The 14,632-nt window shown below is 44.8% G+C and overlaps 1 protein-coding gene across 4 annotated transcripts in view; it reads left to right on the top strand.

Annotated features, from left to right (window-relative positions):
* SPTAN1 (spectrin alpha, non-erythrocytic 1) overlaps positions 1 to 14,632 on the top strand; it is a 119,176-nt gene that overhangs the window by 37,204 nt on the left and 67,340 nt on the right. For all 4 annotated transcript variants that reach the window (XM_070758862.1, XM_070758861.1, XM_070758860.1 and 1 more), the window contains exons 13-22: positions 1,309 to 1,386; positions 1,548 to 1,703; positions 2,821 to 3,025; positions 3,510 to 3,691; positions 5,040 to 5,283; positions 6,857 to 6,979; positions 8,276 to 8,493; positions 9,874 to 9,966; positions 10,700 to 10,834; positions 12,563 to 12,711. In XM_070758862.1, the coding sequence (XP_070614963.1) occupies positions 1,309 to 1,386; positions 1,548 to 1,703; positions 2,821 to 3,025; positions 3,510 to 3,691; positions 5,040 to 5,283; positions 6,857 to 6,979; positions 8,276 to 8,493; positions 9,874 to 9,966; positions 10,700 to 10,834; positions 12,563 to 12,711 (1,583 nt within the window). The remainder of the gene's footprint in view (positions 1 to 1,308; positions 1,387 to 1,547; positions 1,704 to 2,820; positions 3,026 to 3,509; positions 3,692 to 5,039; positions 5,284 to 6,856; positions 6,980 to 8,275; positions 8,494 to 9,873; positions 9,967 to 10,699; positions 10,835 to 12,562; positions 12,712 to 14,632) is intronic.

Raw genomic sequence — 14,632 nt, 5'->3', positions numbered from 1 at the left:
GAAGTCTTCATTATATAAAAAGAAGAAAGATGTTATTGTTGTTTAACACCGTCTACAAAATATATGAAAATATCTATTATAAGACACTACATAAAAACACATCTAAAAGTTTATAAGGATATATATATAAATTCTTAATTTGTGGATTAAATCTAACTAAAATGAAGATAAGAGAAAAAGACATTACATTTATATTATAGTCACAATCTAATATGATTTTAAGTTCAAATTTTCAAAGTAATATAACAACAAGCTTATCTCTTTTTCTTTTTATCCCACCAAGTATGTACCTTCTGCCAGATATCATAAAATCCTGAGTCTTCTTGATTATTTAAATAATCATAGCTGTCTTCTAATATTTTAGGGCTGCCCCAAAGAAGAGGGAGTGAAGTTATTCTCCAAAGCACCTGAGAGTAGGGCAAGAAGCAATGGGGGGAAACTAATGAAGGAGAGAAGCAACTTAGAACTAAGGATAAATTGATAGCAGTGTTCCAATATCTCGGGGACTGCTACAAAAGACGATTTGGGGGTCAAGCTATTTTCTTCAGACTGAAGGATAAATCCTGCAGTTTTATTTTAATTAGTTTTGGTCCATGATGTAGGATATTATTATACAGTGTTCGCTCGATTTTCAGGGGTTCGAACTTTGCGAATAGCCTATACCACGGTTTTTCAAAAAATATTAATTAAAAAATACTTCGCGTTTTTTTTCCTATACCACGGTTTTTCCCACCCGATGACATCATATGTCATCGCCAAACTAATAATTTTTGCAAATAAATAACAAAAAATAATAATTATTGTTAATAAATAATTATGTTTATAAATATCAGGATCACTAAGTGTCTTATTCAATGGTGAGTACCAGTAATAATGGTGAGTAAATGGTTGTTAAGGGAATGGGAAATGGTAATTTAGGGGTTTAAAGTGTTAAGGGAAGGCTTGTGATACTGTTCATAGCCAAAAATGGTGTATTTACTTCCGCATCTCTACTTCACGGAAATTCGACTTTCGCGGGCGGTCCCGGAACGCGTCCCCCGCGGAAATCGAGGGAACACTATTCCCACTTCATATCATTCCTTTGGTGGTAGCTAACAATTCCACCTGTCTCCCCCCCTCCCACTCGAACAGGGATATCTCGCCCTAATTTTTGCACTGTGTCCATGCTAGGAGTTATATTTCACAACTTCTTTATGCCGATGAGAGGTTTATTTATTTTCTCCAGAGTTACCAATAAGTGGAGTTGTACAAAAGGGTTACAATCCATAATCCCGTTTCCTGAGTAAATTAATCCCTTTGTGTTTATAGGCTCTGGATGAATTTGCAACAAAACTGATTCAGAATAACCATTATGCCAAGGAAGACGTGGCCACCCGCAGAGACGCTGTAAGTTTCAAATGCAACCTCGTATCTTGCGTATTTCCTTGTTGCCCTTCTTTGTTAGGTATCTTTTTTGGGGTGGGGGCAGAGAGATTATCTGCAGAATGCAATTGAAAGAAAAGATGGTTGCTGTCAATTCAGGCTTGTGTGTTTCTATCTTTTGCCAGCTGCTGAGCCGTCGCAACACCTTGCACGAACGGGCCATGCTGCGTCGAACCCAGCTAGCCGACTCCTTCCACCTGCAGCAGTTTTTCAGAGACTCAGATGAGCTGAAAAGCTGGATCAATGAAAAGATGAAAACCGCAACGGATGAGGCTTACAAGGTGTGTCTGCAACGCGGTATACAGTAATACCTCGTCTTACGAACTTAATTGGTTCCGGAAGTAGGTTCGTAAGGCGAAAAGTTCGTGAGACGAAACATTGTTTCCCATAGGAAACAATGTAAAAGCGATTAATGCGTGCAAAGGGGGGAAAAAATAGCAAAATGGCGCTCCGCTGGGCGCCGTCGCCCGGCTGTCACCTTTTAAAACAGCCGGGGAGCTTCTCGGCGTTCACCCGAACCCGAACTTTTCGGGTTCAGATTTGGTAGGCCGCCGAGAAGCGCCGCCACCCAGCTGTCACCTTCTGAAGTTCGGGTTCGGGTTTGGGTTCCGGAGGTCGCCGAGAAGCACCTGGCTGTTTCAGAAGGTTACAGCTGGGCGCCGCCGCCCGGCAAAGTGCCGTTTTTGCGATCGGCGACGTTGGCGTTTTCGGCCGATCTGGAGGCTGGAAAGGAGGTGGGGAATCCCAATAGGGAATTCCATGAGCGGAGCTTTGACATCATGAAGACGTCCTTCCTGGAGGCCGAAACGTGTCCGGGAGAACGCCCCCCGGCTGTTTTAAAAGGTGATAGCCGAGCGGCGGTGCCCAGCAGAGCGCCATTTTGCGATCTGCGGTGGGTTCGTAAGCCGAAAAAAGTTTGTAACAAGAGGCAAAAAATTTCCGAACCCCGGGTTCATATCACGAGGTACCACTGTATATTGTTGGATGGGTGTATTTGAGAAAGAAAGAGAAAGGAGAGGGAACGAGAGAAAGAGGAGAGTTGGGGGAAGAAATTAAAAATATCTGAACCCTCCATGATATCTATTTGCAAAATCTGTTTTACTAACTATTTTACATGGTCTGGTACTCCCAAGTTACTAAATTGGAATAATTCCAGTCCATGCTTTACAGGGATTAAATATGTTGTGAGTCACCCCTGAGTCTCATGAGAAGAGCGGCATAGAAATTGACCGACCGAATGAATAAATAAATAAATAAATTCTGGAACCAATTTCTCCTAATTCAGGAATGCCGCTTTGCTGTCCTTTAAAACTGTTATAATCCCTGTCTCCCATGATACTTTGTGCCCAAGGTTGGCCCAACCCAACTGCCATTGATCCGGTCTCCTCCTTTATGTAGGACCCGTCCAACCTACAAGGAAAGGTCCAGAAACACCAGGCGTTTGAAGCCGAGCTCTCGGCCAATCAGAGCCGCATCGATGCCCTCGAGAAAGCCGGGCAGAACCTGATGGACACGAAACATTACGCCTCGGACGAAGTGGCCGTTCGCATGAACGAGGTCATCAGCTTGTGGAAGAAGCTGCTGGAAGCTACTGAGCTGAAAGGTACACGGTGGAGAAAGAGGGAGGGAGGGAGGACGGGAAGAACATGATCGAAACATTTAAATATGTTAAAGGGTTAAATAAGGTCCAGGAGGAAAGTGTTTTTAACAGGAAAGTGAACACAAGAACAAGGGGACACAATCTGAAGTTAGTTGGGGGAAAGATCAAAAGCAACATGAGAAAATATTATTTTACTGAAAGAGTAGTAGATCCTTGGAACAAACTCCCAGCAGACGTGGTTGGTAAATCCACAGTAACTGAATTTAAACATGCCTGGGAGAAACATATATCCATCCTAAGATAAAATTCAGAAAATAGTATAAGGGCAGACTACATGGACCATGAGGTCTTTTTCTGCCGTCAAACTTCTATGTTTCTATGTTTCTAAGAACGATGGAGGGGTATCAAAGTGCAACAAATCTAAATAATAAATAAAAAATAAATAAATAAATAAAAGAGCTCTGAAGTCTCCCCTTCTCCCTTCCAGGGATCAAGTTGTGTGAAGCCAACCAGCAGCAGCAATTCAACCGCAACGTGGAAGACATTGAGCTGTGGCTGTACGAAGTGGAAGGCCACTTGGCTTCTGACGATTACGGCAAAGACCTAACCAACGTTCAGAATCTGCAGAAGAAACACGCTCTGCTGGAGGCGGACGTAGCTGCCCACCAGGTACAGCCCCTTCCCTTTACCCACCTTCCCAGCCCTCCCCTCGAGGTAGGCCAGTCATGATTGGAGGGCTGGTGGAAGGACTGTAGAACTAGGATGAGAATTGTTTATTGGCCAAGCATGATGCCGCTCCGAGGCTCCAGAGAGGGGCGGCATACAAATCTAATTAATAATAATAATAATAATAATAATAATAATAATAATAATAATAGCAATAGCCATAGCAATAGTAATAATAATCTATTAAATAATAGATTATTTAATCTATTAAAAATCTAATAATAATAATAATAATAACAACAATAATAATAATAATCCGACTGAACTGGTGGGATCATAAACCCGAAAAAGTGGTCAAAAATGAAAACTACTATGGGACTTCCGACTTCAGACTGATCGAATTCTGAATCATAACACACCAGACATCCTGATTGTGGAGAAAAAGAAAGTGTGGATCATCGACATCGCAATCCCAGGAGGCAGCAGAATTGAGGAGAAGCAGCTAGAGAAATTAGTGAAATACGAAGATCTAAAAATCGAGCTGCAACGACTCTGGCATAAGCCCGTGAAAGTGGTCCCAGTGGTACTTGGCACGCTGGGCGCAGTGGCAAAGGATCTCAGCGGACATTTGAAAACCATCGGAATTGACAACATTTCCATCTGTCAATTGCAAAAGGCCACTTTACTGGGATCGTCAAACATAATTCGCCACTACATCACGCAGTCCAAGGTGCTTGGGAAGCGCCCGACTGGTGATGAAATACGAAATCCAGCATAGTGATCTCGTTTGCTGTGTTGTATTGACATAATAATAATAATAATAATAATAATAATAATAATAGTAATAGTAATAGTAATAGTAATAATAATCTATTAAATAATAGATTATTTAATCTATTAAAAATCTAATAAATAATATAATAATTATAATAATAATAATAATTATTATTATTATTTATTATTTATTATTATTATACATGCACAAGGAATTTGTCTCAGGTACATAAACTGCAGAATTGCCGGGATAATTAGAATTATTAGAATTAGAATTGAATTCTTTATTGGCCAAATGTCAGGATTGCAAGTAATACCCCCAAAGAAAGAACACTGAGGCTTGACATTCCTCAAAGTTCCTTTCTATTAGAGATGTCATATTGGCACATCTGGGAAAAATCCGAATCTAAAGGCTTCCGGTTTTCCACGCCCAAAAGAAAGTTCAGCCCCCTACCATTGCACCCACATGTCCATCACATTGTCCAATAGGATGAGAGAAGGGAACGCAACTTTGGATTTGCTCAGAATAGATGGTCCTTGCAAGGTGGCTACTGCTGACCTTCAGTTCTTGTTTTAGGACCGCATCGACGGCATCACCATCCAGGCTCGCCAATTTCAAGAGGCTGGGCACTTTGATGCGGACAACATCAAGAAGAAGCAGGAGGCTTTGGTGGCCCGCTACGAAGCCCTGAAGGAGCCAATGGTGGCCCGCAAGCAGAAACTGGCGGACTCCCTCCGCCTTCAGCAGCTCTTCCGCGACGTCGAAGACGAAGAAACCTGGATCAGAGAGAAGGAGCCAATCGCAGCATCGACCAACCGAGGTTAGTGCAGGGGCGGCTCTCTCTTGGGAAGAGCGCAAGGCGCGTTACACGTCCCTCTGCTCACTGATAACCATGCTTGGTTTTGAGCAGCGGATCGATAACACCACGTAAAGGGGAAATACAGATAGCCTTCGACTTAAAACAGTTCATTTAGTGACTGTTCAAAGTAAGAAAGTGAAAAAAAAAGTGACTTAGAAGCCCAGCGACCGGTCAGGTCCCACAGAGTCGGCCTTCTCCAGGTTCCGTCAACAACTAGACAATATCATTTGGTGGGACATAGGGGGAGAGCCTTCTCTGTGGGGGCCCCGGTCCTCTGGAATCAGCTCCCCCCTGGAGATTCATACTGATCACACCCTTCTTGCCTTCCGTAAGAGTCTTAAGACACACTTATTCCGCCAGGCTTGGGGCCATTAGATTCTTGCCCGTTTTTGGGGTTTTTAGACTTTTAAATTTAATTAATTGGATCTAAGATATTGTATATTGTTCATTACATGGACAATGCCCTAGATGGCATCGGACCAGAATACCTCCGGGACCGCCTTCTGCCGCACGAATCCCAGCGACCGAATAGGTTCCACAGAGTTGGCCTTCTCCGGGTCCCATCGACTAAACAATGCCGTCTGGCGGGACCCAGGGGAAGAGCCTTCTCTGTGGTAGCCCCGGCCCTCTGGAACCAAGTCCCCCCGGAGATTAGGACTGCCCCCACCCTCCTTGCCTTTTGTAAACTTCTGAAAACTCATTTATGTCGCCAGGCATGGGGAAATTAATATACCCCTTAGCTATCATAATTTATATATGGTTTTGTTTGAGTTGTATGATTATTTTTGTAAGGGTTTTTTAAATTGTTTTTTAACTATTAGATTTGTATATTGTGTATTGTCCTGTTGTGAGCCGCTCTGAGTCCTCGGAGAGAGGCGGCATACAAATCTAATAAATTATTATTATTATTATTATTATTATTATTATTATTATTATTACTATTATTATATGTTGTAAGTCGCCCCGAGTCCTCGGAGAGGGGCGCCATAAAAGTCCAATAAATAAATAAATAATTTTTTCACACTTTGGGGGATTTTTACTTTTTCTTCAGAGTTTCCATATGTACATCAATACATATACCTTAAGAATATATCAATAGCATACACATTTTCCACTCAATCAGAATTCAGTAGCCTATTTGTACAACTAATCTTGCTGTTATTGATCAGTCTGCTTCTTTCTGTTCTCCACACTCCCCTCTCTCTATCTCCTTCTCTTCCATCTCCTTTCTTCCTCCTTCTCTCCCCCTTCCTCCTTCCCTCTCCTCCTTCCTTTCTCCCCTTCCTTTCTACTTCCTCTCTCACCTTCTGGGCAAAACACAACTAATTTAACAACTACATTGAGTCGCTTAACCAAGAAAAGTTGTAAAATGGGACGAAACTTGCTTAACCAATGCCTCACATGGCAACATAAATTTTGGACTCGGTTGTGTCAAGGACTACCTGTATTTACAAACTAATGTGGCTTATGACAGCCCCTAGGTTTCTTTTATTTCGGGATTCTAAGCATTTTTATTGGGATATTCTCATCGCAGGCAAAGACCTCATTGGGGTCCAGAACCTCCTGAAAAAACACCAAGCTTTGCAAGCGGAGATTGCTGGCCACGAACCCCGCATTAAAGCGGTCACCCAGAAAGGAAATTCCATGATTGATGAAGGTGAGACTCTTCCTCTCTTATTTCTCATTTATTTCATTTACTCTGGGAGGGTGTTTTTGACTTCCAGGGAGTCTCCGGGGAGATGGGGGAGGGCGTTTTTACCCTCCTTTGGCTCCAGGGAAGCCTTTGGAGCCTGGGGAGGGCGAAAGACAAGCCTACTGATCCCACCAGAAGTTGGGAAACAGGCCGTTTCCGACCTCCAGGGGGCAGGGGAAGCTGTTTTCGTCCTCCCCAGGCACTGAATTATGGGTATGGGCACTCGTGCATGCGCAGTAACGCTCGCCCATGCTCTTTTGCCATCGTTTGCCATCCCTGCTGTAGTCTGTAATTTTTCTGGAAACTCGTTCATTCCCATTCCAATCACCCCTGCTTTGTCCAGGGAAGCCTTCGAGAGTCACACACCCCTTCTCCCTATAATTAATTTTCTCATTAATTAATTCAGCCAGGAAGAAGCCTTCCTCATTGAGAAACCTCAATTGAGCCCAAGGCTGGTGGACAAGGACTGTGTGCCTTCCCACCTCCAGATCTTAACCAGAATGACACGCTTCTTGTCGCTTATTATTGGAAGGTCTTAAGCATAAAACGTATCAGGAAAGACTTAATGAACTCAATCTGTATAGTCTGGAGGACAGAAGGGAAAGGGGGGAAATGATCGAAACATTTAAATATGTTAAAGGATTAAATAAGGTCCAGGAGGGAAGTGTTTTTAATAGGAAAGTGAACAGAAGAACAAGGGGACACAATCTGAAGTTAGTTGGGGGAAAGATCAAAAGCAACATGAGAAAATATTATTTTACTGAAAGAATAGCAGATCCTTGGAACAAACTTCCAGCAGACGTGGTAGATAAATCCACAGTAACTGAATTTAAACATGCTTGGGATAAACATATATCCATTGTAAGATAAAATACAGGAAATAGTATAAGGGCAGACTAGATGGACCATGAGGTCTTTTTCTGCCGTCAGTCTTCTATGTTTCTATGTTTCTAACTAGACAATATCGTTTGGTGGGACGTAGGGGGAGAGCCTTCTCTGTGGGGCCCCCGGCCCTCTGGAACCAGCTCCAGATATGAAACATAGAAATATATGTTACATAGAAACATATGTTACATAGAAACATAGAAGCTCCAGAAACATAGAAACATATTACTTATTTAATTATAAATTAGCTTTTAAAATTTTTCAATATTGGATTTGTACAGCAGTTATATTGCACTGTTGTTATATTGTGAGCCGCCCCAAGTCTTCGGAGAGGGGCGACATACAAATCTAATAAATTATTATTATTATTATTAGGACATTTTGCCGCGGAGGATGTGAAAGCCAAACTGAACGACCTCAACCAGAAGTGGGAAACCTTGAAAGGGAAGGCTTCACAGCGCCGGCAAGATTTGGAAGACTCTTTGCAGGCCCAACAGTACTTCGCCGACGCCAATGAGGCCGAGTCTTGGATGCGGGAGAAGGAGCCCATTGTGGGCAGCACAGACCACGGAAAGGACGAGGACTCCGCTGAGGTGCGTCCCATTGTTCCTTCTCATCAAAACCAGACATGGTGTGAAGATCTCGCATGAGACCTTCCGGCCTGGTCTGTATGCTGTATTTTTCGGACTATAAGGCACACTTTTTTTGTCTCCCAAAAAGGGGTTAAAATGTCTGTGCGTTTTATGGACTGAATGTTGTCGAAGCCCCGTCCACCCAACGGCCATTTTTGGCCTCCGCGCGCCCCATTTTCAGGCCTTTCTTCGTCCCGTTTTTGAAGCCCCCTTTTTTGCCTATACAGCGATACCTTGTCTTACAAACTTAATTGGTTCCAAAACAAGGTTCTTAAGGTGAAAGGTTTGTAAGACGAAACAATGTTTCCCATAGGAATCAATGGAAAAGCGATTAATGCGTGCAAGCCCAAAATTCACCCCTTTTGCCAGCCGAAGCGCCTGTTTTTGCGCTGCTGGGATTCCCTTGAGGCTCCCCTCCATGGGAAACCCCACCTCTGGACTTCTGTGTTTTTGCGATGCTGTAGGGGAATCCCAGCAGGGGAATCCCAGCATCGCAAAAAGGAGCACTTCCCTGGCAACGGAAGTCCAGAGGTGGGGTTTCCCAGCGAAGGGAGTATCCGTGAAATCGCAGCATTGCAAAAACACTGAAGTCCTCGAAACCCCACCTCCAGACCTCTGTGTTTTTGCGATGCTACGATTTCACTGAGGCTCCCCTCGCTGGGAAACCCCACCCCCGGACTTCCATTGCCAGCGAAGCGCCCGTTTTTGCCCTGCTGGGATTCCCCTGCTGGGATTCCCCTGCAGTATCACAAAAACATAGAAGTCCGGAGGTGGGGTTTCCCATGGAGGGGAGCCTCAGGGAAATCCCAGCAGCGCAAAAAACAGGTGCTTCGTTGGCAACAGAAGTCCGGAGGTGGGGCATCCCAGCGGCAGTCGTGGGTTTGTAAGATGAAAATAGTTTGTAAGAAGAGGCAAAAAAATCTTAAACCCCGGGTTTGTATCTCGAAAAGTTTGTATGATGAGGCGTTTGTAAGACGAGGTATCACTGTATTTGAGGGGAGGTTTGGTGCATTTTTGAGTGGGTTTGGGCGCATTTTTGAGGGGGTTTGGGCCCATTTTTAGGCTTTTCGGCCCTTTTCAAGACTTTTTTCAGCCTGGTTTTTTCCCCCCCCAGAAAACAACAGCCAAAGAAACCTCAAAACGGGCTGAAAAAAAGCCTCAAAAACAGGCCGGGAGAGGCCTCGAAAATGGGCAGGAAAAGAACTGGAAATGTGGCGCATGGAGGCCAAAATCTTTTTGTTGTTTTCCCTCTTCTAAATTTAGGCGCGTCTTATAGTCCCAAAAATGTAGTGACACCTGAGAGAGGTCTAAAGATGGATCTTTTTTCTCTCCTCCTTTCAGGCTCTTCTCAAGAAGCACGAAGCTCTGATGTCTGATCTCTCCGCCTACGGCAGTAGTGTCCAGGCCCTGAAGGAGCAGGCCCAGGCTTGTCGGGTAAGGACGAGCGATGCAGATGTCTCGTGATGGTCCAATCTGGGTTGGTCACTGGGATCTGAATTTTTTCCGTCTTCCGAGTTTCTGGATTCGTACTGGAGCCCACCTTCAGGGAATTTCTCTCCAGTGGAGTGTGGGCTTTGGGCTGTTGTGTGTGTGGTGCTTATATGGTGCCTGTTAATAGAGAGAAAAAGGAAGGGTGAGTAAAAGAGAGGGAAAGGAAGGGAGGACGAGAGAGAGAGAATTTTTTTGGGTAAACTTTTTTTTAGCCCCCCCCCTCTCCCCCTCAATGGTGTCTCTCTTTCCCAATCTTAAAATCTGGTCACTTGGGAAAATGGACATACCCCTAGCTGTTCCATTTCATGTATGGTTTGTTTGGATTGTATGACTGTTTTATAATGGGTTTTTTATAATTGTTTTTAATATTAGATTTGTATTTCTGTATTTGTTGTGAGCCGCTCCAAGTCTTCGGAGAGGGGCGGCATACAAGTCTAATAAATAATAATAATAATAATAATAATAATAATAATAATAATAATAATAATTATTATTATTAAAACTGCGTGCACTTCGAAAGTGTTGCGCTAAGACTCCCCGTTGTGTGCCCCTGACTTAAGATCTAGTTCTGGACTGACTAATAGCTGCAGCCACCGGGAGAACCGGGCGCTCATCTCAGGGCGCTCTGAAGTCCAAGGATCCATCCTTAGTCCAAGGAACCGTTTCTCTTTTCCAGCAACAAGTGGCGCCTACGGATGACGAAACGGGCAAAGAGCTGGTCTTGGCCCTCTACGACTACCAGGAGAAAAGTCCTCGCGAGGTCACCATGAAGAAGGGGGACATTCTGACCCTCCTAAACAGCACCAACAAGGTAAACACGGACCCCAATGAAATTCTGAACCAGCCACAGAACCTTCAAGACATTCCAGCTTAGGAGGCGTCCTTGGTGCTCTCTGAGCTTGCTTGCTTTCTTGCAGACGTTTCAGGACCCAACTAGATAACATCATCAGTGCTAGAAGGGGATGGGGTTTGGATAGAGGAGGAGGAAGAGAATAACTGTGGGGGTCCTTGGTGTCTCTGAGCTTTGGTGGTTTTCTTACAGACGTTTCATGACCCGACTAGCTAATGTCATCAGTGCTAGAAGGAGTGAGATTTCATGGGCCGATATTTCATGGGCCGAGGAGAAGGAGGATTGTGGGGTCTTTGGTGCCCTCTAAGCTTTGGTGGTTTTCTTACAGACGTTTCATGACCCGACTAGCTAATGTCATCAGTGCTTCAGGGAGTGAGATTGGGAGGAGGAGGAGGAGGAGGAGGTCTGTGGGGCCCTTGGTGCTCTCTGAGCTTTGCTGGTTTCCTTGAAGAGGTTCCATGACCTGACTAGGTAACATCATCAGAATTACCGGTAGAAGGGAGGAGGAGCAAGAGGAGGGATGAAAGAGGAAGAAGGAGGAAGGACAAAGGGAGGGGAGGGACTGTGGGGTATTTGGTGCTCTCTGAGCTTTCTTGCTTTCTTGCAGACGTTTCAGGACCCAACTAGGTAACATCATCAGTGCTATAGTACTGTGGTAGACTAGTAGGCTAGCACTGATGATGCTGCCTAGTTGGGTCCTGAAACGTCTGCAAGAAAACCACCAAGCTCAGAGAGCACCAAGGACCCCCACAGTCATTCTCTTCTTCCTCCTCCTCCTCCTCCTCCTCCTCCTCCTCCTCCTCCTCCTCTATCCAAACCCCACCCCCTCCTAGCACTGATGATGTTGCCTAATTGGGTATTGAACCCTCTGCAAAAAGCAAGAGATCACCAAGGACCCCACAGTCCTCCTCCTCGTCCTACCAACCCAACTCCCTTCTATCACTGATGATGTTACCTAGTTAGGGTCATGAAACGTTTGCAAGGAAACAAGCAAGCCCACCAAGGACCCCACAGTTGTCATCCTCCTCCTCCTCCTCTCCACAAACACCCACTGCCTTCTAGCTCCAATGACATTACATAGTTGGGTCATGAAAGGTCTGCAAGAAAACCATCATGCTCAAAGGGCACCAAGAACCCTTCATTTCAACACTGAGCTATAAATATTCTCCTTCGTTGGTTCCTGCTATTTTCTTTCTTTCTTTCTTTCTTTCTTTCTTTCTTTCTTTCTTTCTTTCTTCATTCATTCATTCATTCTCTCCCTTCTTCCTTCCCTCCCTCCTTTCCTTTCTTCCTTCTTTCTTTCCTTCCTTCTCACCCTTCTTCCTTCCCTGCCTCCCTCCTTTCCTTTCTTCCTTCTTTCCTTCCTTCCTTCCCTCCCTCCTTCCTTCCTTCTCTCCCTTCTTCCTTCCTTCCCTCCCTCCTTCCTTCCCTTCTTTCCTTCCTTCTCTCCCTTCTTCCTTCCTTCCTTCCCTCCCTCCCTCCTTCCTTCCTTCCTTCCCTCCCTCCCCCTTCCTTCCTTCCTTCCTTCCTTCCCTCCTACATTTTGGGTGTGTGCGTGCAAGTGCGCACACGCGTGTGGTGCAAAAGTGAGACAGTGACAACAACCAAAGCCGATTCCTTTTTTCCCTTTCCTTCCCCATTTTTGCCCCCTTTGTATTTTATTATGATTTTTTCTCCCTCCCTCTGCAGGATTGGTGGAAAGTGGAAGTGAATGACCGTCAGGGTTTCGTGCCGGCGGCTTACGTGAAGAAGCTGGACCCGGCGCAGTCTACCTCACGCGAAAATCTCTTAGACGAACAGGGCAGCATCGCCTTGCGCCAGGAACAGATTGACCACCAGTAAGACTCGGCCTCACCAGGTTTAGGAATCGACCCAAAGCTGCTCGAGAAGGGTTTTTAAACCAGCGTCCCTAGTTTCTATGGCTGCCTCTTGCTTCTTTCCCACAATCAGTTCCGTTGAAAATCCACCCGTGTCCCTCTTTTATTTTTTAAAAATCTTTTTCCTTCCTAACCTGAGACTCAGCTGCTTCTTGTCCTCGTTAGCCAATTTTGTGATTTTTGTTTTAAACCAGTGATGGCAAACCTTTTCCCCCCCCACGTGCCGAAAGAGCATGGGCGTCCACTATCACACATGCGGGAGTGCCTACACCCATAATTCAATGCCTGGGGAGGGTGAAAACAGCTTCCCCCACCCCCTGGAGGACCCTCTGGAGGCCGGATATGGACTGTTTCCCAATTTCTGGTGGGCCCAGTAGGCTCGTGTTTCGCCCTCCCCAGACTCCAAAGGCTTCCCTAGAGCCGGGAGACAGTAAAAACGCCCTCCCCCTTCCCCCAAAAGCTTTCTGGAAGCCAAAAACGCCCTCCCAGAGCCTCTGTGCGAGCCAAAAATCAGCTGGCCATCACACACATACACATTGGAGCTGAGCTAGGGCAGTGTTTTTCAACCAGTGTGCCGCGAGACATGGTCAGGTGTGCCACGAAGAAGGAAGCTCAGATTCCGGTCTCGCAACTTTTTGCTGAGAGTGAGAGTGAGAGAGAGAGAGAGAGATAGAAAGAGAGAGAGAAAGAGAGAGAAAGAAAGAGAGAGAGAAAGAGAAAGAGAAATCGAGATAAAGAAAAGAGAGAAAGAGAGAGAAAGCAAGAGTGAGAGAGAAAGAAAGCAAGAGAGAGAGAAAGAAAAAAGGAGAAGAAGGGAGAGAGAGAGAGAAATGAGCAAAAAGGGGAGGAAAAAAGGGAAGTGAGAAAATGATTGAGACAGAGAATGAGAGGAAAGAGAGAGAAACAAAAGAGAGAGAGAAGTGACTCTTGATTTAAAGCATATGATAAAAAGAAGCCAAAGAATAAGAGAAAAAACCCAGCCCTCACCATAGTTCCCTCTAAGCTGAGCAGTGAGCAATCGCTCACTTAAAACTCATCATCAACTCAGAGTTTTCCAAACCTGCCCAGAAGCCGAGAGGGAAAGAGTGAGAGGGAAGGAGAGAGAGAGGAAGAGAGAGAAACAGATAGAAAAAAGAGAGGAAGGAAAAGAGAAAGAAAAAGAATGGGAGTAAGGAAGAGAGAAAGAAAATCAAAATCTAGTTTGAAACTAGCTCAACTATTTAAGTGGCATTTTGATATTGATAGAGTTGCCCTATTATGAGCTCACTGTTATAGGCACACAGTACAGTATTTTATTTTGAAATTCTCTGAGGCAAAACAGGGTGGGTTTTTTATTTGTTTGTTTGTTTGTTTGTTTGTTTATTTATTATTTCTGTGCCGCCCAGTCCCGAAGGGACTGCCGCTCACACACTATACTTTTCCGCCCCCCCCCCAAAAAAAAATTAGAGGGAACACTGGCCCTCACCTGTTTTTGGAATTGGTTCAAGAGTGTGTATACACACACACACACAAGGGTGGGGAGGAGACAGGGATAGAAAAAGAGAGGAGAGTGTCTTAGGGCGTCATTTTGTGTCATTTTGGTTGGTGGTGTGCCCCAGGATTTTGTAAATGTAAAAAATGTGCCGTGGCTCAAAAAAGGTTGAAAATCACTGAGCTAGGGCAACGGCTCGTGTGCCAGCAGATAGGGCTCCTCGTGCCACCTGTGGCACCCGTGCCATAGGTTCGCCATCACTGTTTTAAACCATGCCCTGTCTTCTGTTGACTGAATGGGAACTGAACTGTTACAATCAGGTCTCTTTAATCATACTCCGTTTTTTTGTTTGTGTGTCTGTCTATGTGCGTGTGTGTATATCGCACCCACCCACCCCTGTTCCTTCCCACT

Source organism: Erythrolamprus reginae, chromosome 8, assembly GCF_031021105.1.
Source record: "Erythrolamprus reginae isolate rEryReg1 chromosome 8, rEryReg1.hap1, whole genome shotgun sequence".
Taxonomy (NCBI): Eukaryota; Metazoa; Chordata; class Lepidosauria; order Squamata; family Dipsadidae; genus Erythrolamprus; species Erythrolamprus reginae.
This window is presented reverse-complemented; position numbering and strand designations above follow the sequence as displayed.